This window comes from Strigops habroptila, chromosome 12 (genome assembly GCF_004027225.2).
Source record: "Strigops habroptila isolate Jane chromosome 12, bStrHab1.2.pri, whole genome shotgun sequence".
NCBI lineage: Eukaryota > Metazoa > Chordata > Aves > Psittaciformes > Psittacidae > Strigops > Strigops habroptila.
In genome coordinates, this window is record NC_044288.2 from 689,859 (window position 1) to 717,187 (window position 27,329).

The window sequence follows — 27,329 nt, forward strand, 5'->3', positions numbered from 1 at the left end:
CCCGGATAGCGACAGCACAACATGCTTTGTACATCCCATAATGTCCCTGCGGCGCTAAGCAGCGAAGGGAAAGGGGGAGTTGGGGGGTTTAAGCTCAAGTTGATCGATTGGTTTTGACCTTGATGCAAAAGGCTGAAGTGATGCTGGGGAGTTTCCGAGCGGCACCGAGGGAAAAGGATGAGGGGAAAAGTGCTGTGGGATTGGGATCGAGGGAACCCCACAAGCGGAGACACAGACAGAAGGTCCTGGGGCTTTGCAGCTGGGAAATGTGGACAAGAATCATAGACTAATGATGGGAAAGAGCAAACAAATCCAAACCAATAGAGCTGTAAACCCAACCTGTGTGGAGGGGAGGATGAGGACAGTGCCAGCAGAGCCACTGCCGCCTCCCCCAGAGCACGAATAATAACATTAATAACAACAATAATAATAATAACAATAAAAAATACCCAGTTGAGGTGAGAGTGAAGAGTCCGAGAGAATCCCCTTCCCTGGGGGGAAAGAGAACTCCAAATGAGGTACCTGTTCCACCCCAAAGCTGTGCCCCCTTCCACAGTCACACCACCGCTTGGTGTCCCTCAGACATGAACCCTCTGGGACCACGGCGCAGTGTCCAGTTCCTCCCCACTGGATTGTTGAGCAGAGATCCAGTCTCTCCAGGACCCTGCAAACAGGGGGTGTTGTTCAGTGCTCCACAGAGCTGTTGCCAGGTCTCCCATGTTCCTCCAGCTTTTTGTGTGTTTAAAAACCCCCAAATTAGAGATATCTCTATTATATACAAGACAATGAAATAGCCATGGAAACAAATGGGGTGGCTGGAAAAGATGCTTAACAAAAAAGCTTCAAATTAAACCAAATTCCCAACTCTTTCCCAAACTGATGCTCGCTTTCCCCACTTAGTCCTCCAAGACCACAATCTCCACGTTATGGACCTGGTGCTGGTGGTCCTCCACATCTCCCACCACTTTCTCCTCAGTCCTCAGCTCTGTCTCCAGGATCACAGCTTTCCCCTCCGCCTCCTCCGTATCCGCTTCAGGATCTGGCGCCGGGTCGATCTCTATGATGGTCTGCCCATCATCCGAAGTGCCCTCCACGGCTTGGATGGTGGAGGTGAGGCCAGACTCCATGGCCACCAGCTCCACAGGGTTGACCACTGTGGCCACGTTGGCCAGGGCACCACTGTCCTGCATGGCCGCCGAGCTCAGCAGCGCCAGGCTGGAGGACGGGTGGAGGGTGACGGTGTCAGAAGAGCTGGTCTTGGAGGAGGACACCACGGTGGCGTAGCGGAAGAGCTGGGAGCCAGAAGGCAAGGTGTGAACAGTCACCGGGCTGGAGCCTTGGCTGATGGTTGCCACCGGGATGTTCCCGACGGAGAACTGCTGTCCAACGGGCGCGATAGCGATGGGCGAGATGACGGTGAACTGGGGCTGCTGGATGGGGGTGGAGGGGCTGAGGACGGTGGCGGAGGCTGGGCGCTGCAGGCGGGGTCTCTTGGGGGGCTTGGGAGCGCTGACGGGCATCAGCACCACGTTCTGGATGGTTTGGGACTTCGCCTTCTGGTCCTTGGCCAGTTTCTTCTGCTCTTCCAGCTGCCGCTCCAGGTCTGCAAAGAGAACACAACCAACCATCACACCCCACGTTTGTGACCATCACGCCTGTCGTGGTTTGAGCCCAGCCGGTAACTCAGAACCACACAGCCGCTCACTCCCCCCCCCCCCCCCCTTCTTCCTCCCCCCGCTCCCAGAGGGATGGGGAGGAGAATGGGAAGAATGTAACTCCCACGGGTTGAGATAAGAGCAGTCCCGCAACTAAGGTATAACACAAAACCACTACTGCTACCACCAATGATAATAACGATTAGTGAAATAACAAGGGGAGAGGATACAATTGCTCACCACCCGCCGACCGATACCCAGCCCGACCCGAGCAGTGATCTGGGCCTTCCGGGTAACTCCCCCCGGTTTATATACTGGGCATGACGTGCTGTGGTATGGAATACCCCTTTGGCTAGTTTGGGTCAGGTGTCCTGTCTCTGCTTCCTCCCGGCTTCCCCTCCTCCCTGGCAAAGCCTGAGACTGAGAAAGTCCTTGGTTGGAATAAACATTACTTAGCAACAACTAAAAACATCGGTGTTATCAGCGTTGTTCCCAGGCTGAAAGTTAAAAAACACAGCACTGCACCAGCTACTAAGCAGGAGAAAAATGACTGCTATAGCTGAACCCAGGACAACGCCCCATCAGCACGAGCTCAGTGCTTCACTCAAATCAAACTGCACTGAAGGAAAAGGTGGCCAGATTCTCCTGCCACCCACCTGAGCTGCTTTGGCCAGCTGATAGGGAACAAGCAATCATGGAACCATAGAATGGTTTGGGTTGGAAAGGACCTTAAGATCATCCAGTTCCAACCCCCTGCCATGGGCAGGGACACCTCACACTAAACCATGTCACCCAAGACTCCATCTAACCTGGCCTTGAACACTGCCAGGGATGGAGCATTCACAACTTCCTTGGGCAACCCATTCCAGTGCCTCACTGCCCTCACTGTAAAGAACTTCTTCCTTATATCTAACCTAAACTTCCCCTGTTGAAGTTTGAACCCATAATGCTCTATGTCAGTTGTCTACTCCTCCTGAGGAGAAGATGGGTATTTCTGCTCCCCAAGCCAGACCCCTCTACAAGGGAGAGTGGAGAACCCTCCCTGGGCAGCAGGAGCTGCTTCCCAAGCTTGGCTGGATGCTCTCCGCAGGAGCCAGGCACTGGGGACAGGAGCCTGCGCCAGGAAACATCACCCTCAGCTCCTGTCTGTGTGAACACTGGGAGTCAGGAGTAACCCAGTCATCTCATTTATCCAGGGCAGTAGGAGACTAGGACATCCCAGATGAGAACAGGTCCTACAGGACACGGTGAGGAGGGAGACAAGCAGCTCTGGGGAATCCAGGTCAGGTCGTCGGCTTCAGCTCAGGGGAAGCTGTGCAAGACACACGATCGCTCCAGGCCAAGGCGAGCAGACAGCTCAGCACCCAGAGCAGCTTTATCAGCAGCTCGGGTGGCTGCAGCACAGCTCAGAGCTTGCAGCACCTATTGCCTGATGCTGGTGGAATCTGACTCGCACCCTCAGCACCCCGGCTGGCACCACAGACTTTGGGCTGTCAAATCCCCCAAGCAACTGTTCCCTGCGAGGTAAGGGAGAGGGGAAAATCCACTCAAGCCCTAGGATGGAAAGATATCAGGACGGATTTGTTTCAGGGCAGCATGTGTTGAAAAGAACCTGACTATGGCTCATTTGGGGGTTATATCAAAGGAAATCAGCTCCCCAGAGCAGCAGCAGGGTGAGAAGCCTTTACCAGGCACTGACTGTACCTGCCAGAGTGTAAAGAAACTGCTCCTCTCCTTGCTCTGTCTGGTTTTTTCTGTTGTCCAGAACCTTCTTGACCGTGTCCATCAGGCCAAACGTGTGGGCAACATTGTTCAAGACTGCAGCATCTGCAAGTGCATTGGATGAGTGTCGAGTCCCACAGGTACTCAAAAGATGCTCGTATCACACCCAAACCCTGCTGCTGCTTTACGTACAACTATCTCTGCTCTTCCACGGGAGCTGGCTGGCAAGGACAGACCCAGCTCCCTCATCCTCTTGACATCCCAGGCCTAAATAATCCCATTCCCATGAGAAAGACCCAGAGATGTGTCACCCAAGCAGCTCAAAACTGCTGCAAATGAAAGCATCAGTTGCAATCACAGAGATACAAACGAGCTCTCCACCTCCAAACCATCCCCCCGTGCTGCTGACAGCGGCATTAACACGCCAGCTTCACTGACAGCTCTGCAGAGTTTCTATTCTAATCCACTGACTTCAATCACTCCCAGATTCCCAAAGCTGCCACCTCCCCAACACAAAGATGTGCCAGCCCAAAGCTAACTCAGAAAAGACATCAAATAATCCTGCCTAAATTGAAGTTTGTGGCTTTGTGGATGTTCTCTCAGCAAGAGGTGCCCAAAGCCTGTGCTCACAGGGGCATGTGCTGAACTGGATTAGGGAACTGAGCTGAGTTCAAAATAACCCTAAAAAGGGGAGTTATTTTTAACCCAGATCAGTTCCTTCATCTGGTTCAGCCCCAAAACCAGGCTTTCTGACACAAGTGAGGGGGCAGGACCTGTTGAAGCCTGCACTGTCATGGAGAAAAGTGTTGGGACAACTCTGGTCCAACCTGGGAAGGCTTCCCAAGGGCCAGGAGTTGAGGACAATCACCCCATGGCCCCAGCAAGCTGCCAGGGTCATTCTGCTCAGGGAGCAGGGGGGCATGTCGTGTCCTTGTGCCTTGAAGCAAATGCACTTCAGAGCTGGGCAGGCCAAGAGCACATCCAGATGCGGAGCAGGAACTCGCTCAGCACTCTGACTCACAGCTCTGAACGATGGGGATGGACCCTTCTCACTTCATCTTTTGCCTGCAGCTGCCCTTTAAAGCATCCTTCCCCAGGGCAGAGCCAGAGGCTGCGGCTCACAACCTACCTGTCATCTGGAAGGGAGACTGACCCAACCTCTGCTGGACACCTCTTAGGACTTCTTCTATCTCCTTCTGGATGTTGCACACAACCTCTTCCATCAGCCCCACATCAGCTATTCCTTTCCAGAACATCAGTGTGTCCTCTGGCACAAGCAGAGGGAAAAAGAAGTCAACATGCACAAGCACTTGGTGGTTTCCCCCACAAGCCTACCTTCAACCTTTCAGGCAAGAGTAACTTTGCAAGATAAGTTCTAATTTGGCCATTGCGGTGGATATGACATGCCAAAACCCCCCAAAAAGAAGCAAACAGACCCAGGCAGCAAATCAGTAACATGTTTTCCAGCAGCACCATGACTTAAAAGGTAACATTCACATCGTCACAAAATGCAGAGATTAAAACCTTGGTTTGAGGCAATTCTGCCTGAGCTTCTGTACTGATCTGAGGAGGGAATGGCAGGCACTGCAGCCAGAGAGACACAGCCAAGAGAACTGACAGGTTACTAACACAGGGTGCTAACAAGACACTGATGCTTTCAGTCTAGCTCCAGGCTGGCAGAATGAACAACTAGAAGCCTCTCACTGCAGCCTGGGGGATCAGCCCCAAGGCCAGGGCTGAAGTCCCACCCTGCCTGCAGCAGTGAGGAGATCCACCCGGGAAGTGCTGGGACAGGGGGCTGGGGGACAGCTCTGTCATTGCCTCAACTCTCCTTATTGTCAGGATTTCAGTCTCTAACGGGCAAGAAGAGGGGAAGAAAACAGCCACGAAGCAGCCTGAGCTCACCTGAGATCTCATCCGTGTCCTTTTTCATGCCTTCCTCAGTGGCCATGGTGACAGCAGCCGTCAGAGCCGAGTTCCACTCGATGCCCTCCTCCATGCTCTCCTCCGACAGCGCGATCTGGGTGATGCTCCCTGCCAGAGAGGCAGCGTCAGCTCCCTCTGCATCCCCTGCAGCCCCAGCGCTGGGCCCTGCTTTGCTTTCCCCCCCTTCACCCCCTCAGATGACAGGGTCAGGGTCTGAGCTCATTTATAGAAGGGAAACAGATCTGACTCAATCCTGTTTCTAGATCAGGCTTGGGACTAAGTCAATGTGCAGCCACTGTAAGGTTTTACCGTGGTGCTTTCCAGGAGGCTCTCCTTAGGCTCTGGATGACTCTGCCATCTCACTCACCCAGGGCCTTACAGAACTGTAACTTGCCCAGCTGAACGATGTGGTACAGCTGGGAGAAGTCTTCCCCCTTAACCTCAGCAAAGAAATCACTTTCTGCTCTGAAGCACGGGATTCACTGAGAATTTGCAGTTGGAATCACAGAATCCCAGAGTGGTTTGTGTTGGAAGGGACCTTAAAGCTCATCCAGCTCCAACCCCCTGCCATGGGCAGGGACACCTTCCACTGGAGCAGGTTGCTCCAAGCCCCTGTGTCCAACCTGGCCTTGAACACTGCCAGGGATGGGGCAGCCACAGCTTCTCTGGGCACCCTGTGCCAGCGCCTCAGCACCCTCATGTCCATCCACCATTCCCCGTTTAGGGATGTGCAGGTGATGTGGAGCAGGCTGCTCTGGGGGAGGTCGGCATCCCTAAATTGATTCCTCAGTATAGTCCATGTCCTGCCTTTTTAATAGACCCTCCAATAGGAAAACCATCAGAGAACACTGTGTGAGCTTGCTCGGGTGTTCGCTCACATGGACATCCCAGGGACCCCTCCAAGGTGACCCCCCCCACCTCAAGCTCCCAAGGCTCCGTCTAGTCACCACTTAGCCCTCCTGCTTCCCAGCCTCTCAGTGCTGCAGAGCAGAGCTCCCTCCCCACGCTGCCCAGACCTTTCTGAGCAGGCACCAGAAGCATTTTCCTTCTCAGAAACCAGAGCAGTCACCTGAATGGTGGGACTGCCCCATCTGGTGGGACTGGTGGGGGAGCTTAACCTGATTTGACGAGCCCAGGGAGGAAAAGGAGTGCCAGGGACACTGCCATGGTTTCCTACCATCAGCTGATGTAGGGGTCTGCACCACACTCTGCTGCCCCGGCACCGGCGCTCTGGCGCTGCTGATCAGGAGATCGAACTTGGTGCTTCGACAAGTGTTGGTGCACACTTTGTCGTGCTGGTAGAAGTCAATCTGCCCCGAGTCCATCATCTTCCTATGCAGGGAGTGGGGAAGAGAACCAGGCTCAGCTCAAATCCCAGCCAAAAGAGAGTATTCCATGTAGGAATGCTACATAGGCCATGAGAAGGATGGAGAACGGGAGACCCAAGGGCCACTCTGCACACAAAGTATCTCCTGCAGGGCTTTCAAATGGCAAATACAAGCCACCCCCAGCTTCACAGACAGGCTTCCAGTCCTGTTCCACCCCCACCAAGGACCAGGTCCTCCAGGTGAGGATAGCTGTGTGCAAGGTGAGGAATCCTGGCCTCAAACCACAGACCAAGGCTCTCTGCAGGCTCCAGCCAGGTAATGTGAGGCTCCAGGCGACCTCCTGAGGACTGCCCAGCAGACAGATGCCTGCTCAGGGTCCTGCAGCTGCAGTGATGGAAGCCTGAAGCTGGACACAGCGCTCAGCAAGTCAAATACCTCAGCATGATTCCTCCGAGGCGGATGGCTCTCTTCCAGTCCTTCAGGGTGGACTTCCCAGCCAGGTGGACAAAATGCTTTGGGCTGATCAGTTGGTCATTGAACTGCCAAGGAGGCAAAGAAAGGCTCAGCAAAGAGGGTAAACAGCACTTTGGAAGTGTGTAACGGAACATTCGACACAGCCAGTCCACAGCTCATCTAACCCCCAACTTCCACCCAGACAGAGGAGCTGCTTCTCAAATCCCTACGAGCTCCCACCCCCTCACCACAGCAATGCTTCTGTCTCCAGAATGGATCTGGAACCGTCGGCACTGGAACCACACAGCTCTACCCCAGAACTGCCCTGAAGGCTTTCCTATGAAGCACAAACCAAATCATCTCCTTCTGGTAACCTGGACATTGGAGATCACTAGCGGAGACTCCTGCTCCATCAAGCAGCCGAGCAACATCTGCCTGGCACAGGCATTCACTTGGGTGTTCTGTCCTGCTCCAGTGAGTAAGAGACTTCCTGTTGAGGGTGAGCAGCTCTCACTGCAGCAGCACATGCGGACTCAGCTTTGGCTGTTCTAGCAAGCTTCAGCACCCAGAACTCTGCACGCTGCAAAGTCACTCAGTTCCAGGGGCAGGGCTCAGAGGAAACACAGGAAATAAGGAAGTCCTGCAGAGCTCAAGCTCCAGAGCTTGAGAGCAGAGAAGGAACACACTGCAAAGCTCCCTCACCTTCACACACTTGACATTAATCCCTGGACAGACAAACTTCTTCCAGAGCAGGATGGCTTTGCTCTCCCCGCAGGTGATGGGGTAGGCGATCTCAATCTCCTCGTTCGCTTCGATGGTGTTGGGGTCTAAGGGAGGAGGAAAGGGGGGGAAATGAAACTGTCCACCCAAGAGGCTCCAATCCCACAAGGAGAGAGCTGAAAGCTCACAGGATGGGAGACCTGCACTCAGGGAACCAAAAGAAGGGCAGATCCCTGGTCAGGATCAGTCCTCTCTTGGTCTTCTCCAATCCTAACAGCAACTGGCATCTGCTTTTTAATATAGCACCACTCAAAAGGAAGCTCATCTATCAGGACAAGGGGAGATGTGTCAGTGAGAACAGTCTTTGTGGAAACAAAATGCTTTCAAATGTGAAGCACAGATCTTGCTCAGATTCTCTGGTATCTCTCTAGCAGCAGTAGCAGCTATTTCCTGCTAATATATTCTCTTCACACGCTGAGTAGCTGCAAAATGACCCACACCCGCACAGGAAGCAGAAGAGTAGCCAAGATCTAGTGACAGCACCTAATACCAGGAGCCGTTCCCCACACACTCCCTGGGATAGCAGGAAGCACTTGGAGCCAATGAGCTTGGCTCTGTCAAACATCCAAGCCCAAGTGCCAGGCTGTTCCTTCAGCACAGAACCAGCAACCAGAGTGTGATGCTTCACTCAGCGCAGACACAACCACCATCCTCCTCACCATCATTCCTGTCTGCCAGCAGCCAGAGTGAAATCTCGGCTCCCCTGCACCCCCTGGGAGCCCTTACCATTCATTGCAGGAGAGCCAGGAGCTCAATTCCAGGACTTTGAGACCAAGCAGTAACAGCAGCCTCTTATTCCAGACTATGCCCAGACCCTGCACCCACATCCATGCCTGGGAAACAGCATCTGCAGGGGCAGAGCCAGAAGGAAGCCCAACGAACTGGAGCCACCAGCCCTGCAGAGGAGGGGATTCTGCCCATGCCAAGCAGGAACTCACCGATCCCTTCTTCTAGCTTGTGGATGGTGTGGGTTTCGACAGCCACCACGGCGGCACTGGCCTCGGAGCCCTCCTGGTAAATCCTGTTGGGAAAGCAGGGATCCAGAAACAAACTATGGGTTCAGATTCACAGCACGGGATTACAAATTCCCTCCATTTCTTCGTTGCCTGTCCTCCAGGAAGGGGGATTTTGTTTGATTCACTTCCAATCACAGGCATCGGTTTTGGCACATACAAAATACAGTTGATAATCCCAAGGTCTGAGACAGGCAGAGGCGTCCCCAGCCCTGGCATCACACCCTCCCCACCGCCAGTGCCATGAAGCAGCTCTGCAGTGGTGCTTCCTGGTGCCTTCTCCTCCCGTTCCTGACACAGGCAGGAGGAAGCAGAGCAAAACATCCCTGGATTTCCCCTTCCAGCCCTGTGTGACACTGCAGCACCGGTGATCATGCGGGACAGAGTCACTGCCGTGCCTACAGCCGCCCTGTGCTGTGGCTATTATCCAACTGGAGCATCCAACATGTACATCCCGACTGCTCAGATGAGGAGCCTGGTGGCAGCCGCTTCTCTGCAGCAGCAGCCCAGGTACCACAGAATTCCCTCCAACATCCCAGTTCCATTGTATTTTAGTGGATTATCTTCGAGAATGCTGCCATGGATGCAGATATGGATCTGGACACACATCCAGCAGCTGCAGTGTGGTAAAAACCCCATCTTGGGCTGGAGAGGGAAGAGGGAGAGCAGGAGGATGCGTGGCCAGGGCAGCACCAGGACCACCTCTCCGCTTCCTTGCTTCCACAAGTGCCACCATCTGGAAGGCACGTTATCCCCACAGGACAACTGCAGTGCTCAGAGGCCCCATGGCAGCGACACACACAAAAGCCTTTTTTGTCTTTGGGGTCTCTCTCCCTGCAGTGTGAGGCACAAAACCAACACAGACCTGGAAACCAGCAGCACTGGTGGGTGCCCATGGCACAGAACTCCACCGGGATCCCCCTGATCCCACCCCAGACCTCCCAGAAGAGCCGACTCACCCTTGCTGCACCGGCTGGAGCTGCAGGATCACTTGGGTTTTGGTATCCTCCGGGTTCTCCCCTTCGTTGCCGTCACTTGGTACAACCACCACATCACCCACAGGGACGCTCACTTCGGCATTCGCCATCTCTCACATGAAGGCCGGCGGTGCTGCAGGGGGGAAGCAGAGGCAGGGCTGTGTGTGTGTGTGGAGAGGGACAGGCACCGCTGGACACGGCCCATGAGCCATGCGGTGGCCCCACGGCGGGCACTGGGCACTGCGGATCCAGCACCCGGTGTGCAGGATTCCTCCTCCCCATCACCACCGGGATGTCCAACACACAGCGGCAGAGCCCCCATCCCGCTCCCACCCGCACAGCGGGGCTGGGGACAGCACCATACGCTTCCCAAGGCGGAACCCTTGGATCCAACTGCCCTTGGGATGCTCCGATCCCTCGCTACCGGGAACGTGCCACAGGGGAGCCGCTATTGCCTCGGATCCAACCGCCCTTGGGATGCTGCGGTCCCTCGCTGCCGCGCAGCGGAGCCGCTATTCCCGGTGGGAGCCGCAGGGGCTGGCTCCGCGCTCCCCGCGACCGCGGGGAGCTGTGAGGGCGGTTTTGGCCCGGGACCCCCCCCACAGGGTCCGGTGCCTCACACGGTGACAGCCGCGCCGCAGCACACCCGGGACCGGGGCCTCACACCCGGGCCCCCCCCCCCGCGGTGTCAGACCCAGCACCGGGTTACAGACGGGGTCCCCTCGGGAGCCCCGGTGAGGGGCCCCCCCCCCACCAAACACCGGCGGGGTCCGTGCCCCCCCCCCCCCCTCCCCGGCGGCGCGCGGCGGGGCGGGGCGGGGCCGCCCGGGGGAGGGGCGTGGCCTCCCCGTCACCCCCCCCCCCCCTTACCCCCCCCCGCGGCGCACGGCGGCGGCGGCACGTACGGCGGCGCGCGCTGGGGCGCCCCCTCCCCTCCCCTTCCCCGGCGGGCCCCGTCCCTCCCTCCCTCCCGCCCCGCCCCGCCGCCGGCTGACCCCTCCCGGCTCCCGTAGCGCGGCGGCGCGCGCGGCCCTTACCGTCACCGAGCGGCCGGGTCCGGGGGCTGAGGGGAAGGGGAGGAGGGGGGGGGAGAGGAGGAGGAGGGAAGCGGGCCGGGCAGCAGCGCGCATGCGCAGGAGCCGCTGCGGCCTCGGCCGCCAGCACTTCCGGCCACCGCCTGCCGTAAAGGGGGGGGGAGTTCGGCCCCGCACTGCCCTCTAATGGCGGGTGGCGGGACCGCACCGCCGCTTCCACCGGGAGGCCGCGGCGGGGGGTGTCCGGTCCCCGCAGCAGTGCACCGCGGTACCGGGCACCCGCCGGTACCCATCGCCCCCCGCCCGTGTCCCCGGGACCCCCGGCCCAGCACCCTCCGTCGGGCGGTTGATTGACAGCTCGGCCGACCAATGGCGTCGCGGGGCCGGGCGGCGGCAGCCAATGGGAGCGGCGGGGCGGGGCGGCGGGGTCCCGGTGTCGGCGGCGGCGGGAGGAGGATGCGGGCGGCGCGGGGGGCGCTGGCCATGGCGCTGCTCCGCCGCTGCCTCCTGCTCGGGCCGCTGGGGCTGCGCGCGGCCGGCGGACAGCACGGTGAGTGCGGGCGCGGGGCACCCCGCTCCCACCGGCACCCCCGCGGCTCCCCCTCACTCGCCGGGATGGGGCAGCGACGGGCTCCCCTCTGCCCTGGTACCGGGACGGGACGGGCTTCTCACTGTGAGCCATGGGCTCTCCCCGGTACCGATCCCAGACCGGGACCCCGCGGTCCGCCCTCCCTGGTACCGATCCGGGACGCGGTCCCTGCCATCCATCTGCTCCGGCACCGGACGGGACGAGCTCCCCGCTCCATCACTCCCTGACACCCGGTCCCGCGGCTCCTGCCCCGGTCCCTCTGTCTCACCCTGATCCCGGGGCCAGGGTGGGATCCCGGGGGTCCCGGCGTTGGCTCCGTCCACCCTGGAGGAGCGGGACCCCGGGGCTGGGCTCTCCCGGGATCGCTGGAGCCTACAGGCAGCGGGCTCCGTCCCGCGGATCCCGGAGATGTTCGCACCGGGAACGCTCCGCAGGGACACTCGGCCAAACCTCATCCCGAAAACACGTCCCCAGCTCATCCGAGACGAGGACGGGACCGGCCGAAACTTCGTCCCCAGCGATGGAAACTGAGGCACGGGCCGGGATCCCCGGGGCAGGACCCCGCTGTGTCCCACACGTGTGATTTGGGAGCGGGTTCCCGCCGGATCCCAAAGCCGGTGGTGGACACGGGGGAGCTCTCCCGGTGCCGGCGGCGTCCCGGAGGCTGGAGCGTGCCGGGGGCGCTTCCCGGAGCATCGCCCTGTTGTGTCTTTCCTGCATCCTGTGGGAAGACAAACAAATTCCTGGCAGGGCTGATCCCGGCCGCTGCGCGCCCTCATCCAGCGGGAAAAGTCACTTTTCCCATTCTTTTTGGCAGCTGGTTTTAATCTGGGGGGGATGTTCCCGTGGCCTTTGTCATTCTCAACCCTTTGGCAGCATCTTTGGAGCCAAATTCCCGGGTGCGCCTGCAGCTCCCGGCTTATCTCTGACATTCCCGCCCGGCATGTGCCGGCCACGTGCAGGACGCTTTCCTTTCCCGGGATGGGTCCCCACCAGCACGGGGGCTGCAGCCGGTGGGGGGGTCCATCCGAGACCCCCAGCTCGAGCGCACAGACCAGCCTGTCCTGACCAGAGAGGGTTTTCCATGTGGATCCCGATGGGTCTAACATTCCTTGCTGGAAACTCCCCCAAAATAGCCCCAGTTTCTTGCCTTCTCCCATCTGGGAGCTGCTGTCCCGGCCACCCTGTGGTCCCCCAGGCTGTTGCCCCCCCTCTAGGCTGATTCATCCCGCCTGTGCCCTGCTGGGGGTGGGAATTTCACCTCATCCCACATCCCTGCGCAGGGGTTGTCCACAGGACAACCCCCGGCTGGCCCTTCCCGCAGGAGGGGAGGATGGGCTCCGAGGAGGCGCTGGCACCGTCCACCTCCGGCCCCCCCTTTTTGTTATCCCTGCGGGATTTTCCCCGGCTTTGTGCCGTCTCCGAGCGACGGGGACGGGAGCCAAGGCAGGGGCAAAGCCCTTTTCTTTCTGGGATGCTGCTGTTTGGCAGGAGCAGCAGCTCTTTGGGGATGTGGGATGGACCCCACATCTCCCAGCCCTGCTTCCCCTCTTCCTGCCCTTCCCGCATCCCAGTCCCGCCCGGAAATCCTAGTTCTGGGCACTTTCAAAGCAACTTTCCAGGATATTCCGTGTCCGGGGGTGGTGAGCCTGGAGAAAAGCCCCTTTTGTGGCGGATGCCCGGGGAGGAGGCGATGGGGATGCAGCTGCCCAAGGTCATCCTCAAGGTCAAGGCTGCAGCCAGGGGTTCCCAGAATCCCGGCCTGGTTTGTTTTGGAGAGGACATTAAAGCTCATCCAGCGGTGATGTCCAGTGGACACCTTCCACTAGAGCAGGTTGCTCCAAGCCCCTGTGTCCAACCTGGCCTTGAATACTGCCAGGGATGGGGCAGCCACAGCTTCTCCGTTCAACCCATTCCAGTGTCCCACCACCCTCACAGGGAAGAATTCCTTCCTAAGATCCCATCTCAACCTTCCCTCTGGCAGGTTGAAGCCATTCCCCTTGTCCTGTCCCTTGTAGTATCGTTCTGTATCCCCCCAGATCGGGGTCCTCCTGGCCTGGGGAGTGCAGAGGAGCTGGGTCTGCACTGCGTGGCTTGGGAGGGAAACTGAGGCAGCGTCATCCCTGGATCCCTGTGGGGACTGTCCCAGAAAACCCACAAAAAAGAGATGCTTTGGATGAGGAAAACACTTGAAGGGGGTGCAGGCGCCCATGGGGTGATTCCAACAGGGAACCTGAGGCAGGGACCCCAGCTGACCCCCTCCCTGATCTCTGCATAGGGGACGGCTGTGGCCACACGCTGCTGACCCCCCACAGCGGCACCCTCAGCTCCAAGAACTACCCGGGCACGTACCCCAACCACACAACGTGCCGCTGGCAGCTGCGAACCCCCCCCGGCACCTTCCTCCTCCTCACCTTCGGGGATGTGGACCTGGAGCCTTCGGAGCACTGCGCCCGCAGCTCCCTGCTGCTCACTGACCCCCAGGCCGGCATCTCCTACGGTAAGGGGGGAACTGAGGGGCTGCAGATGGCGTGAGGGGGGGATATCAAAGTCCTGGATAGGGATAATATCAGGAAAATCTGGCTTTTTAGCTGATTCCATCATGGGGAGAGGGGATTTAAGGAAGGGGGTACCCAAGGAGGGGGCTGTTGCCAAGCTGGGGTTATTGGGGGGGGGGGGCACTCAACTGGAACCAGATGCAGCCACCGATTAATTCATTCCATCTGCCCGGTCACTGCTCAAACAAATGCTTCCAGGGTTTTCCCGAAGGGATTTAATGGTCTGGGAGGGATTTGACAGTGCTGGGGGGCAGCGTCGCCAATGGGGTGGAGGAGCAGCCCTGAGGCCTGGAGAGGGGCAGGGGACGTGATGGGAAATGCTGGGTGGAAAGGAGCCAGCTTGGATCCACCGCTGCTCCTGAGGCTGGGAATTCTCCACGTTCTCCAGGGCTTTCACCCTTTCCAGGCGGGGGGTGACAGCGTGGCAGGTCCCTGGTCCCCATCCCCTCTGCGGTGGCCTTGGGGACATGTTTGTGCATGTGTGTCATCTGCATCTCATCTGCATCTCATCTGCATGTCACAGAGCCCCAGTTCTCTCCTGTCTGGGACCCTGTGACATCCCTGCAGTGCCCCATGTCCCCCAGGCTCAATCACTTGGTTAACTATGACCAAGGCAGGGTGAGGGTGCGGGTCTGGGTGGGGAAATTGAGGCACAGCGCCATGTCCCCATGTGCACGGGGACACAGGGACAGAACTCCTTGTCCCCAGGGCAACGATGGCATTTGGGTGCCCCAAGTCAGCAGGAATGGACATGATGCAGAAGAGAGACGAAGGGGGGGGGTGTGATGGCAGTGCAAGGATTGGGGCCTGCTGGGACCAGAGATGTCCCTGAGGAACCGGCTAAGCCGAAGTTTAATCAGGGAGATGGAGACTGCAAATTAATGTGGATTAAATAGGAGGGGGATTTAGGAGGCAGCTTTGGTGGCACCTGTGAAAGGGAAGACGGGGACACAGCCCCCTTTTGGGGTCCCGTGTGGGGAGTCCTTACCCAGCCAGGAGCCCATCTGTCCCCGCTCAGGGAGGTGGGGACATCTCGGGGTGCTCCCTGAGCGCCTGGTCCCCCCCATAGCATGGATGTAACTGCTCTGGGGCCACCTTGGGCATGGGGCTGGTCCGAGTCCCCGGGGAGCCCCAGTCCTCTCCCTGTCCCCAGGGCCCTACTGCAGGAACGCCGGCCCCACCACCCCGCTCCTGGTGACCAACTCCAGCACTGTGACCGTCCTGTTCAACAGCACCAGCCACCGCTCGGGACGCGGCCTCCTCCTGTCCTACGCCACCTCGCAGCACCCAGGTAGGGGGCAGTGTCCCCCGGGGCTGCAGAGACCCCTCTGGGTGGGGGTCTCATCATCTCCCATCAGCCACCTTCTCCCTTGGCTGGGACACAACATGGGAGATGGTGGCAGGGGGCTGATGGCTGCAGGGACCGAGGGGCCATCCCCTCCCACCCCTCCAGACATGGGGGGGCAAAACCCAGCCATGGAGCATGGTTCCTATGGGAAGGGGATGGGGTGCTGTGGGTGTCCCTCACCCTGGGGTGTCCCTGCCTTGCAGACCTGGTCTCCTGCCTAGTTCGGGGCACCCATTACACCCAGGAGCACATTAGGTGAGTGGCAGGAGGTGCGGGTGCTCGTGCTTTGGTGGTCCCCATTAGCTCCGGTTTCATCCCTGTCCCCTCTTGCTGGGCTCTTGGGGTGCAGCTGCAGGGGGGGACAGGTGAGCAGAGGGGATTGGGATGGGGGTGAGCCCTGTTCCTCCCCCATCGCCATGTGTTTCAGTGTGTACTGCCCCGCTGGCTGCAAGGACATCGATGGGGACATCTGGGGCAACCCCAGCCAGGGCTACCGGGACGTAAGTGCAGAGCCTGGGGGCATGGCACCCATGGGTGCACTGAGGATAGTCCCCAGCACATGTGACTACTGCAGAGTGCAGGGGCTGGGTTTAGCCATGGGGTGCTCCATGGGGTGCTGGTCTCACCCCCTGCTCCCCGGCGCAGACCTCGGTGCTGTGCAAGGCGGCCGTGCACGCCGGGGTGATCGCGGACGAGCTGGGCGGGCAGGTCACGCTGGCCCGGGAGAAGGGCATCACGCTCTATGAGTCGGCCTTTGCCAACGGGCTCCACTCCAAAAGGTGAGGGAGGGCGTGCTGGGGACCCCCCTGCACCCCACACCCAGCCCTGGGCCCCAGCTGTGCCCCCCTCCATTGCGCAGCCCCCCCGGGTTTGTTCACAGGAACCCTCCTCCCTACAGGGGATCTCTCTCCGAGAAGCGGCTCGTGTTCCATAAAGGTATTTTCCCCATTTCCCCTCAAATGAAGCTGGTTTTGGCAGCCAGATCCGGTGCCACCCCACGTGCTGGCCCCGGGCCCCCATGATGCCATGTCCCATTGCCAGCCTGCGGTGATGTGCTGGAGGTGGCTGCCTTCAATGCCTCGTCCTGGTGGCACGAGGTGGATGTGCTGGGCCAGGACCGAGCCTGGGTGGCCCAACGGGCAGCGCTGGGCACCACCGGGCACTCCTGGGCAGCTGAACCCGGCTCCGAGGCTGCCTGGCTGGAGCTGGACCTGGGCACCCGCAGGAACGTCACCGGTGAGTGCTGGGGACACCACACGTCTCTGTGCCACCCTGCCCGCTGTCCTCCCCATGGGCACACGTGTGCCAGCATCACCAACCCCACGCAGAGCACCCCCCATAACACTCAAAGGCATCAGAGCTCCTTGTGCCACGGCTTTACTGGTGCAAATGGGGGTGTCCCTGTCCCCCCCCACATCCGCAGCCGCGTCTGGGCTGAACGACTTCATGTTCTGCTCCTGCATCTGGTGCCAGCGAACGCCTTTTGTTCGGCCGGAGCCGGCCCGAAGCGGGGGCTTTGTGCCGGGAAAATGGGGCCATTGTCCGGCCGGAGGCTGGAGGAGGCAGGAATGTGGCGCTGGCAGCCGGGGCCGGAGGTTATCGGCTGCTGGGGACAGCACTTGAATCCCTCCCAAGGCTGGAGGATGCCCCCCCCCAGGGGTTGACATGTCCTCCCACTCCTCATCCCCTCCCAGCAGGGACGTGGATATCCCGGAGGTGGGGGTGATTCCAGCTGGGAAAGCTCTGCCCCATGCAATGGGACACGGGGCAGCCCCCAGCCGTGCACCCCCTGACTGACAGCAGGGCCCCCCCGCAGGCATCATCACCAAGGGCTCCTCTGAGCAGCACGACTACTATGTGAGGTCCTACCGCGTGTCCTCCAGCCGCGACGGGAAGAACTGGAGACCCTATAGGGGCAGCAATGGGGAAGAGGACAAGGTGGGCACGGGGGGGGGGGACCCCGAGGGGGTGCAGCCCCCGCCTGCCTGTGGACATTTGGCCACCAGCACCCTCCTCACCCTATCTGGCAGGTCTTTGAAGGCAACACCGACAGCCACGGGGAGGTCTCCAACGCCTTCATCCCCCCCATCATTGGGCGCTACGTCCGTGTCACACCCCAGAGCTGGCACCAGCGTGTGGCCATGAAGGTGGCCCTGCTGGGCTGTCAGCCGGCGCGGGGCCGCGCACCCTGGCCCTATGGTGAGCCCCTCGGGGGGTGGCCCCATCCCACATGTCCCCATGGCACCTCCGCTGTGCCCAATGGAGGTCCCTGCTCTGCCCCACAGCACCCAGTGTCCCCAGGGAGGTCCCTGTCCCCACCAGCCACACACCCATCCCCGGCGTCGCCCTGGACCCAGAGAAGGCAGGTGGGTGCCGTGGATGTCCCTGGGTCGTGGCATCGTCTTGTGGGGCTTTAAGATTCCCCTGTGGCAACACATTGATTGCCCTTCTCTGGTGGCCCTGCATGGTCTCCTGGCACCCATGGGTGCAGATGGGTGGGATGGGGCACCCAGGGGCTGATGCTGCCCACCCTCCCCAGGCTCCACGCTGCTGGTGATGCTGCTCATTGGTGGCTTTGTGCTCCTCTGCTCCAGCCTCCTGTTGCTGGCTTTCCTGTGCCGCAGGAAGAGGTGGGTCCCATCCTGACCCTCAAAACACAGCAGCTCGCTGGGTACCGAGGGGTGCAGTGGTGTGAGGACCCCTCACCCCCATCTTGCTCTCCCCTTGGCAGAAAACCAGCAGCGGAGCTGAGCTGTGGGATCGTGAAAGGTAAAGAAGTGCTCCCAACCCCTCAATGGGGCCGGGGGTCCTGCTGCTGAGCCCTGAGGGATGGAATGTGACAACGGGGGGGGTGTCTGGTCTCTGTTCAGGGCACCCCAAGCTGGATCCGAGCCCGGTGTGCTCCCTGCAGACCCTGCCGCCCCCCGGCTCCACACTAGCCTCCTTCCCCACAGCACCTGTGCCAGAGGACCTGATGTCACCAGGTAATGGGGACATCAGGGTGCATACAGGTCCCGTGTCACCCCCACTGCACCCTGAGGTGCCCATTGCCCCCCAGCGCCACTCTGTGCTGGGGCAGAGGGATGCACCCACCTCCATTGGGGTGGGTGCTCTGCCCTCAATGGGTTTTGGCATGTGCCAGTCCAGTTTTTCCCAGCCCTTGGGGGCCAGATGTGCAGGTGTTTTCCACCCATCCCACCCCACATCTGGAACGGCAGCACAATGACCCTTCTAATCTGCCCTGGGGACACACCCCCTGCAGTCCTGATCCAGCTCTGGGGCAGCAACACAAGAGGGACATGGAGCTGCTGGAACGAGTCCAGAGGAGGCCCTGGAGCTGCTGCGAGGGCTGGAGCAGCTCTGCTCTGGAGCCAGGCTGAGAGAGCTGGGCGGGGGCAGCCTGGAGAAGAGAAGGCTCCTGAAGGGGAGACCTTAGAGCAGCACCAGTGCCTAAAGGGGCTCCAGGAAACCTGGAGAGGGGCTTTGGACCAGGGCCTGTAGGGACAGAACAAGGGGAATGGCTTTAACCTGCCAGAGGGGAGATTGAGATGAGCTCTGAGGCAGAAGCTCTTCCCTGTGAGGGTGCTGAGGCGCTGGCACAGACTTTTCCCAGAGAAGCTGTGGCTGCCCCATCCCTGGCAGTGTTCAAGGCCAGGTTGGACACAGGGGCTTGGAGCAACCTGCTCTAGTGGAAGGTGTCCCTGCCTGTGGCAGGGGGTTGGAACTGGATGAACTTTAAGGTCCCTCCCAAAATGAACCAGTGCAGGTTCTATGACCCCTCCACCACTTTGGGGCCAGTCCCGCACTCAGAGCCCGGCTCCCCCATTGTAGAATATGCAGAGCCAGACCTGGTGCAGATGAGCCCCAGCAGCCAGCCAGGTCCCTCCACCTTCAAGCCACTCCTGGACGAGGGCTACACCCTGCCGCTGGTCCTGAGCCACTACGACACCCCGGGAAAACACCACGAATACGCCGAGCCGCTGCCGCCCGAGCCTGAGTACGCCACCCCCTTCACCGAGGCAGAGCCCGCCGGCGCGGGGCTGCCCACCTCCCCTGCGCTGCGCTACCACACCCCAGCCCCACGGCCCGCGGAGCTGCCTTGGGGAGGACCCGGCGGGGCGGAGGCAGCGCTGTCACACGTGTACCACGAAGCCTTGTGAAGCCGGGACGGGCGGTGCATGGGGCGCCCCGTCCTGGTACCGCGGCGGAATGGCGAGTGTCTCAACAACCCTCTTTAAAGTCACGTATTGTGTCTGTACCGCGAGCGCTACCACTACACCGACAGAGCCGATCCGTCCGCTGTTAATAACAGTGCTGCTGTACACAGCTCCCGCTCCGCAGCCACTAGCTGGGGACTTATAGCGCCCCCCCCAGTTCTTTCTGCTTCCGTTGCCACCTTCCGGGGCGCCGGAACAAGCGGTTACCGGCGACCCCCTTACTGCAAAAATTGTGCTTCCGAAATCTCTTGATGTCGATTCCGCGGAGGCGACCGTGGGGCCCCCCCGTGCCACACACAGCAGAAGCCCTTTTTAGATACAGGCCCTCAAACCAGCCGCAGCGGAAAGCGCTGCACTACTACTTAGCTCACGGTGAGGAAATCTCCCCGCCGATGGCTCAGCACGCAGATCCCCGTTTTTCCTCTCTTTCTCCTTGTGTGTTATCGCTTTTTCGCCGTTTTTGACCTTTTTTTCCCCACGGAAAACGCCGTTTTCTGCCTCTCTGCCCCGCCTTTAGGCGATATGCAAATCGCGCGGTGCATCTTGGGACACCCCCTCGCTGAGGCGGGGAGGGAAGGGGCGCGCTGTGGCGGGTGCGGTGCTGCCTTCTGATTGGCTGCGCCCTCAAGGGCTTCCGGTGCTCCCGGAAGGGTTCGGGGTGTGCGGCGGAGGGAGCGCAGCCGGTGGCGGAGGCTCGGGCCGGCCGGGGGCTATGGGGAGGTACGGGCGGTGCGGGGCTGCGGGGCTGTTGCGGGGCTGTTGCGGGGCTATGGGGCGAGTGCGGGGCTGCGGGGTGCTGCGGGGCTGCGGGGTGCTGCGGGGCTGCGGGGTGCTGCGGGGCTGCGGGGTGCTGCGGGGCTGCGGGGTGCTGCAGGGCTGTGGGGCGGTGCGGGGCTGTGGGGAGCTATGGAGCAGTGCGGGGCTATGGGGCGGTGCGGGGCTATGGGAGGTACGGCCGGTTGCGGGGTTGTGGGGCGGTGCAGGCCACTGCGGGGGGCTCCGCGGGGCTCCGCGTCTTTTGCACCGGCCCTTACAGCCTCAGGCACGGGGGGAGCCCGGCGCTGGGCACGGTTGTTCCCCGCCGCTCCCCGGGCCGGGCCGCGGCAGGCGCAGGCCTGCAGCCGGTGCCCGTGTGCCGGTCGGTGGCCGGGGGGCCCCGGGGGTGACCCGGGAGCGGGGCTCGGCCGTGCCGTGCGCTGCCGGTGACCTTGGCTCTGCCCCGCGGCTTTGCGGTAACCGGCCGCAGGCTTCGTTCAGTGCCGTCATGGGGGGGGGAGCTCTGGATGCCGAGTTTCGGTGCTGCGGGGGGGGAGCGGTGTGTGGAGGAGGTTTGGGGCACCCCTCAGCGCCTGAACTGAATCCAGGGGGAAGAGGGACGTTGTTATTAACTCCTTTGAGGAGTGCACCGGACGGGGCAGCGCTCGGAGCCTTTAGCAGCGGGAGGGAGGAGTTTGTCTCGTTGATAACAACTAAAGCAAAGCCCAGAGGCTTTCCCGTGTTTCTCTGTTAATAAAGAGGCACCCGGACCATCCAGCCCTCTATAAACCCCCTCAGAGCTGCGGAAAACCCTCGTGTGTTCAGAGAAGCATGTGCTGAGGGTTTGCTTGGTTCCTCCCTAGGTTCAGTGAGAGCTGTGGGAGCAGTGCTCAGTGAGCTACTGAGAGGCACAGTGCCAACGGCAGCCACCAGACCCATCCCTGCCTCTGCTGCAGAGCTCCGGGCTCAGCTGCTGGTGGCACATACTCTGTTTTGTGACACAAGAATTGAATTGGGCCAGATTTTTCCTCCTGCTTTAGGATCCTGGGAGATGCCTCGTCCTCTGTGGCAGCTCCTGCTTGGGATCGGGTCCTGTCTTCTGAGAGATAAACCCTCTGGTGCTGTCATAAGGACAGCGTGTACTTCTGAGGCACCCCCGTGTCCTCTCTCCGCCTGAATGGGTGATCCAAAAACTATCCGGTGTTCCTGTAGGAATGAGAGTTGTGTGGAAGAGGAGGAGGCAAGAGTAGGGTGAAGGCTGTGGGAAATGGCCTCTCCATTCGCTGGCCCCACAGCGGTTGCTGATGTAGTTGAAGATGTAGACACTGAGGTAGCTGTAAGTAAACCCCGGCACTGCCATGGGGGATTTGGCCTGGGAATCTGCACATGCCCTTAGTTTTGGCTTTGGGGATCTTCACAACCCACAAAGGGGGAGAAATAAAAGGAACAAAATAACTTTATGCTCATAAAGTGCTTCCTGGCCAAGGATTTCCCCCCTGCATGGCGGGGAGGATTCCTGCTTTGTGGATTTGTGAAGTGAGGCGTGGGCTGAGCGGCCCGAGATCAGCCTGAACCAAAACCGAGCCTCACGTGAAGTCCCTCCTGAGCTTATGCTGAGCTCCTCGTCCTGAAATGCCAGCTGAGGGGCTTTAAAGTGTGAGAATCCTGCTTTTCCCTTGTTAATTCAGTTACAATTGAGGTAGAAACTTGCTGAGGGTGCTACAGAGGGTGTCCTGGGCATAAATTCTCCTCCAAGGGCTCCGTGTCCATCTGTGCATGAGTGTGCCTTGGAATGAAGCACTAAAGCAGCCGTTTCCAAGTGCTCCTGCCTGGTTTCTGAGTTGTGTTTTGGTGTGAATTAATCCAGACTGACAAAGCTTGTCCTGACAATGGGAGAATGTCTGGAGCTCAGGAAGCGGATGCTCTGTTCATCCCTTGGGATGCAAACGTGCTGTGGAGCTGTTTAAACTCTCTTCTCTTGGAAGCTGTCCGGGACGGATGGGCTCTCCAGGGGACGTGGCTGCTCTTGGTGCTGCTTCTCACCCATCTCTGAGCCCAACTGCAGCCACTGCCGGAGGGGCTTTGACATCAAACCATTCCTCAGCTCAGCTCCGGTAACATGAGTATCTTCAGGCACCGAAGGGTGAACCTGGAAGAGCTGAGTGACCAGTCAAGGCCACCACAACCAGCTCCTGGTCCCCTGTTAACAGCTCAGGAAACCTGGCTTCGTGTGCTGTGGCTGTCAGTGCCTGGTGTGGGAAGAGCAAACCAAAGTGAGCACGCGTGTGTCTCCATCACGTTCCCTCTGAGCAGCCAGACCTGGAAACAAACCCTGTGTTGTCCAGCCATGGGTTCGTGGTGGCCTTGGCAGTGCTGGGGTAAAGGTTGGACTTGAGGAACTTAAAGGTCTTTTCCAACCCAGCTGATGATGTGATTTTTATGAGGGGTCGCTGCAGGCTGGGCTTAAAGCATGGTGCTGCCAGAAATGAGACCTCCACACTGCAGCAGGCACCCGAGGGGGCTTGAACCCTGTCTTCTCAGGCCCATGGAGCGTGGAGATGAAGACTCAAACGCTGTCTCTGCCATTCCCATGTTGCTGCCTTTGGTTCAGTCTTCTTTGTGTGGTCTCTTCCGCAAAGCTGTTTGTGGTCCAGGGGAAATCTGTGCTCCCTGGCAGTGCTCAAGGCCAGGTTGGACACAGGGGCTTGGAGCAACCTGCTCTAGTGGAAGGTGTCCCTGCCCGTGGCAGGGGTTGGAGCTGGATGAGCTTTAAGGTCCCTTCAACCCAAACCATTCCATGATTCTGTGGAATGAAGAAGAGTCCTGAGGGTGAGGGTGGACACGTGTGGGAGTCAGTGTGAGGAACAAGCAGGCAGGTCAGAGCTGCTGCCTCTTGTCAGTGGGTGAAGCTGTTGCACTTCCCATGCCCAACCATTGTATTGGTCCAGGGAAGCTTTTCTCTTCTTCTCAATGTTGCTGCTCCCTTCCTGCTTTGTCCAGAGAGACCCAACCTCCTGCAGGCCTCCAGGCCCTGCCAGGACACTGTTGTTTAACCAGACAAAGATGTGATAACCCTGTTAAATTCCTTCTCTGTTTGCTAACCATGCCTTGCCTTTCCTTTCCCAGCTGATTGGTTTGCGTCCCCACCATCCCAAGAAGAAGCAGGACCTAGATAAACTTTATGATCTAAAAGCTAAAGCCCAACAGATTATGAACCAGTTTGGTCCTTCGACCTTGATCAACCTCTCCAACTTCTCCTCGATAAAGCCAGAACCAGCCAGCACCCCCCCTCAGAGCTCCATGGCCAACAGCACCACCGTGGCGAAGATGCCTGGAACACCCAGCGGAGGAGGACGCCTCAGCCCTGAAAGCAACCAGGTAACTTCATCCCTGACTTCAGGACGACAGGGGAGCAGCTCCCAGTGCCTAAAGGGGCCTCTGTCTTATGGGGTGGCATCGCTGCTGAGCTCTGTGTGTGTGCTTGATGGGGAGTCTCTGATGTGTATCAAGTCTGCTGCTGCCCATCTGGCCCAGGATGTGCCCTGGTGGCCGGGAATTCCCTGGGAATTGTGCTAAGCCCCTTACACAACTCGGGTGTGATGGCACCAGGAAGGGCAGGAATTTCCCAACTGTGTCTGGTTCAGCTGACAGATCCATGCAGATCACTTGTATCCATACCCTATAAAACCAAGTGTCATGCTGCTGCTCAGCAGCAGGATTTCTCCTCCCTGCCATATTTAGGCTGAGGGACTGCTCCCTTCTGCCCCTGAGTAACCCCACACTCACAGGTCTCTCTGTTTTCCATTGGAAGCACTAAAGCTGATAAGAGCCAGAGTCGTGGAAATACTTCCCTTGGGCCCTGAGCACAGATTTAGTCACTGATAAGTTGCTTGCACTTGCTGTCTGCCTCTCAAGACTTCTACTTCTGCCTTTATCCCCTCTTGCTTCAGCATTGTAGCACCAGTTGAGTGCAGGAGACTTATTTATCCTGGCCTGCTGCAGCCCACTTTCTGCTCAGAGCAACTGCTGGTGCTTGAAAATGGCTCTTTAACACCTACTAGTTCTTATCTCTGCCAGTCCTGAACTGATCCTTGTGTCAAGACATGTGAATTGGGCCTGGGAGGTAGCTGGGGAGGAGGGTTTGGCTAAAGCAGGGCAGTAAATGGCTCCTGTTCTCTCACACTCTCAGGTTTTAACCAAGAAGAAATTGCAGGACCTGGTGCGTGAGGTGGATCCCAACGAGCAGCTGGATGAGGACGTGGAGGAAGTAGGTACCAACCTGTGCCAGGAGCTGCAGAAAGAGCAGATCCGGGCTTTTCCATGGACACTTTGTCCAGAGCAGGGAGGGTTGGTTCATTTTACACTTGTGCGTTCTCATGTTCACTGCAGCCGTCAGCCATCCACGACTGTCTCTGCGTCGCAGTGCCAAAAAGGGTTTTCAAGCAGGAATTGTAGCAAACCCCTTTGAAATGGGAACTTCTAAGGGCTCGTTTTCATACTTGGTGCATAACTTCAGCTGCTCAGTACTGAGAAAACTGGTTGTTGTCCTTGTCCTGCCCAGATGCTGCTGCAAATCGCTGATGATTTCATCGAGAGCGTGGTGACAGCGGCCTGTCAGCTCGCACGGCACCGCAAGTCCAACACCCTGGAAGTGAAGGATGTCCAGTTGCATCTTGGTGAGTGATTCTGGGTTTGATTGCAGAGAATCCTGGACTGGTTCATTTTGGAAGGGACCTTAAAGCTCATCCAGTTCCAACCCCCTGCCACGGGCAGGGACACCTTCCACTAGAGCAGGTTGCTCCAAGCCCCTGTGTCCAACCTGGCCTTGAACACTGCCAGGGATAGGGCAGCCACAGCTTCTCTGGGCACCCTGTGCCAGCGCCTCAGCACCCTCACAGGGAAGAGCTTCTGCCTCAGAGCTCATCTCGATCTCCCCTCTGGCAGGTTAAAACCATTCCCCTTGGCCTGTCCCTCCAGGCCCTTGTCCAAAGCCCCTCTCCAGGTTTCCTGGAGCCCCTTTAGGCCCTGGAGCTGCTCTAAGGTCTCCCCTTCAGGAGCCTTCTCTTCTCCAGGCTGCCCCAGCCCAGCTCTCTCAGCCTGGCTCCAGAGCAGAGCTGCTCCAGCCCTTGCAGCAGCTCCGTGGCCTCCTCTGGACTCGCTCCAACAGCTCCATGTCCCTCTCATGTTCGGGGCTCCCTTTCATAGCTGTTGTGTGGATCCCCAGCACATCTCTAGCACTGCTGTGCTGTCAGGACGTTTCCAATGATGAAGCTGCTCTTGCAGTGAGCAGTTGGGGCAGAGCTGACCTGTGCTCTCTCTTCTAGAGCGTCAGTGGAACATGTGGATCCCAGGCTTTGGTTCTGAAGAGATCAGGCCCTACAAGAAAGCCTGCACTACAGAAGCTCACAAACAGGTGAGGAGCCCATGGCACAGCTGTGATCTGGGGAGGGATGGTCTTGGACTCGTGGCATGATGTGAATTTGTGGCCTCTTCCAAGTGCTTTGAACTTGAAATCACTTCCAGAGGCTCCTCATTCTCTTTCTGCAGAGAGGGTTGATGTTGCTCGGGCTCCTCTCTGGTGCTGCGATGCTGGCTGTGCCTGAGGAGAAGCAGCAGCACTTGCTGTCTGAAGGGCCGCCTGGCTTCCAAGGGTTAAAAACGAACTGAGGGCATCAAGGCGGTGCCTTGTGAGCTGCTCCCTTGCAGGGAGCACACAGCTGGCCTGGGCTTTCAGTGCCGGTTGGAGCTGAGCAGCTCTGGGGGCTTTTCCTCTCTTAATTCTGCTCTAATTGCATCAGGTCATTGGTTTTTAAGTGCATGGTCAGAGCTGGGGAAGGAGCTGCCCCACAGGAGCTGCTGGATGATTCCCATAGAATCACAGCATCACAGAGTGGTTTCTGTTGGGAGGGACCTTAAAGCTCCTCCAGCTCCAACCCCCTGCCACGGGCAGGGACACCTTCCACTAGAGCAGGTTGCTCCAAGCCCCTGTGTCCAACCTGGCCTTGAACACTGCCAGGGATGGGGCAGCCACAGCTTCTCTGGGCACCCTGTGCCAGCGCCTCAGCACCCTCACAGGGAAGAGCTTCTGCCTCAGAGCTCATCTCAGTCTCCCCTCTGGCAGGTTAAAGCCATTCCCCTTGGCCTGTCCCTCCATCCCTCGTCCAAAGCCCCTCTCCAGGTTTCCTGTAGGCAATTTTGTATCTGTCTCCCCTCCTGAGGCTCTGGCAGCAACTGCTGGGCCCAGACAGGAGCCCCCGAGCTGGGATCCAATCCCTGCAATCCCCATCCCTCACAGCACCCGTTTCACATGCTGAGGAGCACAGACACTTCCTTTGCCTCTGGCTCCCACTTGGGACCCCATTAAGATTCAAGCAGACTTGCCAGACCTGTGTGGGAGCAAGTCGGGCAGCGCATGTCCCGAGGGAACCCCAGACACCCCATTCCAGGCTGCTCTGCAGGAACCTCGTCCCAGGCACTCGCCTTCCCAAGGATCTTCTCTTTCTTTCTTGCAGAGAATGGCGCTGATCCGCAAAACTACCAAGAAATAACCCTGGGCTGAGCCGGGAGGGAGAAGCCGTGTGTGTTTGGGATCTGCCTCCGCTGGAGCCCCCCCAGCACCACCCCTGGGGTCGGGGGTTTAATGCTCTACAGAGAAGCATCGAGTTTTCCTTCATGGTGCAGCAATACCTTGACTTGCTGAGGAGATTCTGCCAAACCCATTCTCCAGCCCCTTCCTCCCGCGACGGGTCTCAAAAACAAAGACTCTTTGTGACTTGAAAGGGGGTTTATCCTATCAGTGATTATCCAGGGGACAGAGCGTTTGATCTTGTGTGGGACAGTATTAGAAGCATCTGTAGAGGTTTTCGTTCCCTCCCTCCTGCCCCAGTACTTTGTAATGTCAGTGTTTCTATAAAGACTTGCCTTTGTTTTACAGGAATAAAGAAGTTATTAATCTAAAGCTGTGGCTCTGGTG

General features: G+C 59.0%; 3 protein-coding genes and 1 non-coding gene across 12 annotated transcripts; 2 read left to right on the forward strand and 2 right to left on the reverse strand.

Moving 5' to 3' along the window:
- Window positions 1–430: 430 nt before the first annotated feature.
- GMEB1 (glucocorticoid modulatory element binding protein 1) lies at window positions 431–11,763 on the reverse strand. Of its 8 annotated transcripts, none has more exons than XM_030504307.1 (11): window positions 11,746–11,763; window positions 9,837–9,987; window positions 8,803–8,885; window positions 7,787–7,911; window positions 7,067–7,170; window positions 6,481–6,635; window positions 5,283–5,411; window positions 4,507–4,644; window positions 3,360–3,482; window positions 933–1,603; window positions 431–664 (listed from the first exon to the last, which is right to left on the reverse strand). In XM_030504307.1, the coding sequence occupies exons 2-11, from the start codon at window positions 9,962–9,964 to the stop codon at window positions 557–559; spliced, it is 1,764 nt and encodes a 587-aa protein (XP_030360167.1). In that variant the 5' UTR covers window positions 9,965–9,987; window positions 11,746–11,763; the 3' UTR covers window positions 431–556. The 8 variants fall into 8 exon arrangements, with proteins under 8 accessions (XP_030360167.1, XP_030360164.1, XP_030360166.1 ...); XM_030504304.1 differs by lacking the exon at window positions 11,746–11,763 and adding an exon at window positions 10,892–11,063; XM_030504306.1 differs by lacking the exon at window positions 11,746–11,763 and adding an exon at window positions 10,475–10,493.
- Window positions 11,307–19,709, forward strand: LOC115615760 (discoidin, CUB and LCCL domain-containing protein 1-like). Its single transcript, XM_030504303.1, has 15 exons — window positions 11,307–11,438; window positions 13,756–13,977; window positions 15,189–15,326; window positions 15,587–15,638; window positions 15,811–15,883; window positions 16,029–16,162; window positions 16,282–16,319; window positions 16,425–16,619; window positions 17,200–17,321; window positions 17,414–17,582; window positions 17,669–17,749; window positions 17,923–18,013; window positions 18,115–18,152; window positions 18,254–18,367; window positions 19,215–19,709. Exons 1-15 carry the CDS (start codon window positions 11,345–11,347, stop codon window positions 19,541–19,543), a joined length of 1,890 nt encoding a protein of 629 aa, XP_030360163.1. The 5' UTR covers window positions 11,307–11,344; the 3' UTR covers window positions 19,544–19,709.
- Window positions 19,710–19,783: 74 nt separating this feature from the next.
- LOC115616215 lies at window positions 19,784–19,914 on the reverse strand. The gene has a single exon (XR_003994239.1). It is a non-coding gene; the product is annotated as a U11 spliceosomal RNA (small nuclear RNA).
- Window positions 19,915–20,220: 306 nt separating this feature from the next.
- Window positions 20,221–27,314, forward strand: TAF12 (TATA-box binding protein associated factor 12). 2 transcript variants are annotated; one of them, XM_030504313.1, is made up of 6 exons: window positions 20,221–20,320; window positions 23,483–23,734; window positions 24,546–24,623; window positions 24,918–25,032; window positions 25,681–25,769; window positions 26,869–27,314. In XM_030504313.1, the coding sequence occupies exons 2-6, from the start codon at window positions 23,567–23,569 to the stop codon at window positions 26,902–26,904; spliced, it is 486 nt and encodes a 161-aa protein (XP_030360173.1). In that variant the 5' UTR covers window positions 20,221–20,320; window positions 23,483–23,566; the 3' UTR covers window positions 26,905–27,314. The 2 variants fall into 2 exon arrangements, with proteins under 2 accessions (XP_030360173.1, XP_030360174.1); XM_030504314.1 differs by lacking the exon at window positions 20,221–20,320 and adding an exon at window positions 21,609–21,692.
- Window positions 27,315–27,329: the final 15 nt, after the last annotated feature.

What these genes read in the sequence shown, in the direction of transcription:
- GMEB1 (XM_030504307.1), bottom strand. Translation starts at nt 9,964, where the DNA reads ATGGCGAATGCCGAAGTGAGCGTCCCTGTGGGTGATGTGGTGGTTGTA. An exon ending in CTCCAGCCGGTGCAGCAAGG is followed by an intron (nt 8,886 to 9,836) that starts GTGAGTCGGCTC and finishes CTTTCCCAACAG; the next exon opens with GATTTACCAGGAGGGCTCCG. An exon ending in CAAGCTAGAAGAAGGGATCG is followed by an intron (nt 7,912 to 8,802) that starts GTGAGTTCCTGC and finishes CTCCTCCCTTAG; the next exon opens with ACCCCAACACCATCGAAGCG.
- LOC115615760 (XM_030504303.1), top strand. Translation starts at nt 11,345, where the DNA reads ATGCGGGCGGCGCGGGGGGCGCTGGCCATGGCGCTGCTCCGCCGCTGC. An exon ending in AACGGGCTCCACTCCAAAAG is followed by an intron (nt 16,163 to 16,281) that starts GTGAGGGAGGGC and finishes TCCTCCCTACAG; the next exon opens with GGGATCTCTCTCCGAGAAGC. An exon ending in GCAATGGGGAAGAGGACAAG is followed by an intron (nt 17,322 to 17,413) that starts GTGGGCACGGGG and finishes CCTATCTGGCAG; the next exon opens with GTCTTTGAAGGCAACACCGA.
- TAF12 (XM_030504314.1), top strand. Translation starts at nt 21,624, where the DNA reads ATGGCCTCTCCATTCGCTGGCCCCACAGCGGTTGCTGATGTAGTTGAA. An exon ending in TGGATGAGGACGTGGAGGAA is followed by an intron (nt 24,624 to 24,917) that starts GTAGGTACCAAC and finishes TGTCCTGCCCAG; the next exon opens with ATGCTGCTGCAAATCGCTGA. An exon ending in GGATGTCCAGTTGCATCTTG is followed by an intron (nt 25,033 to 25,680) that starts GTGAGTGATTCT and finishes TCTCTCTTCTAG; the next exon opens with AGCGTCAGTGGAACATGTGG.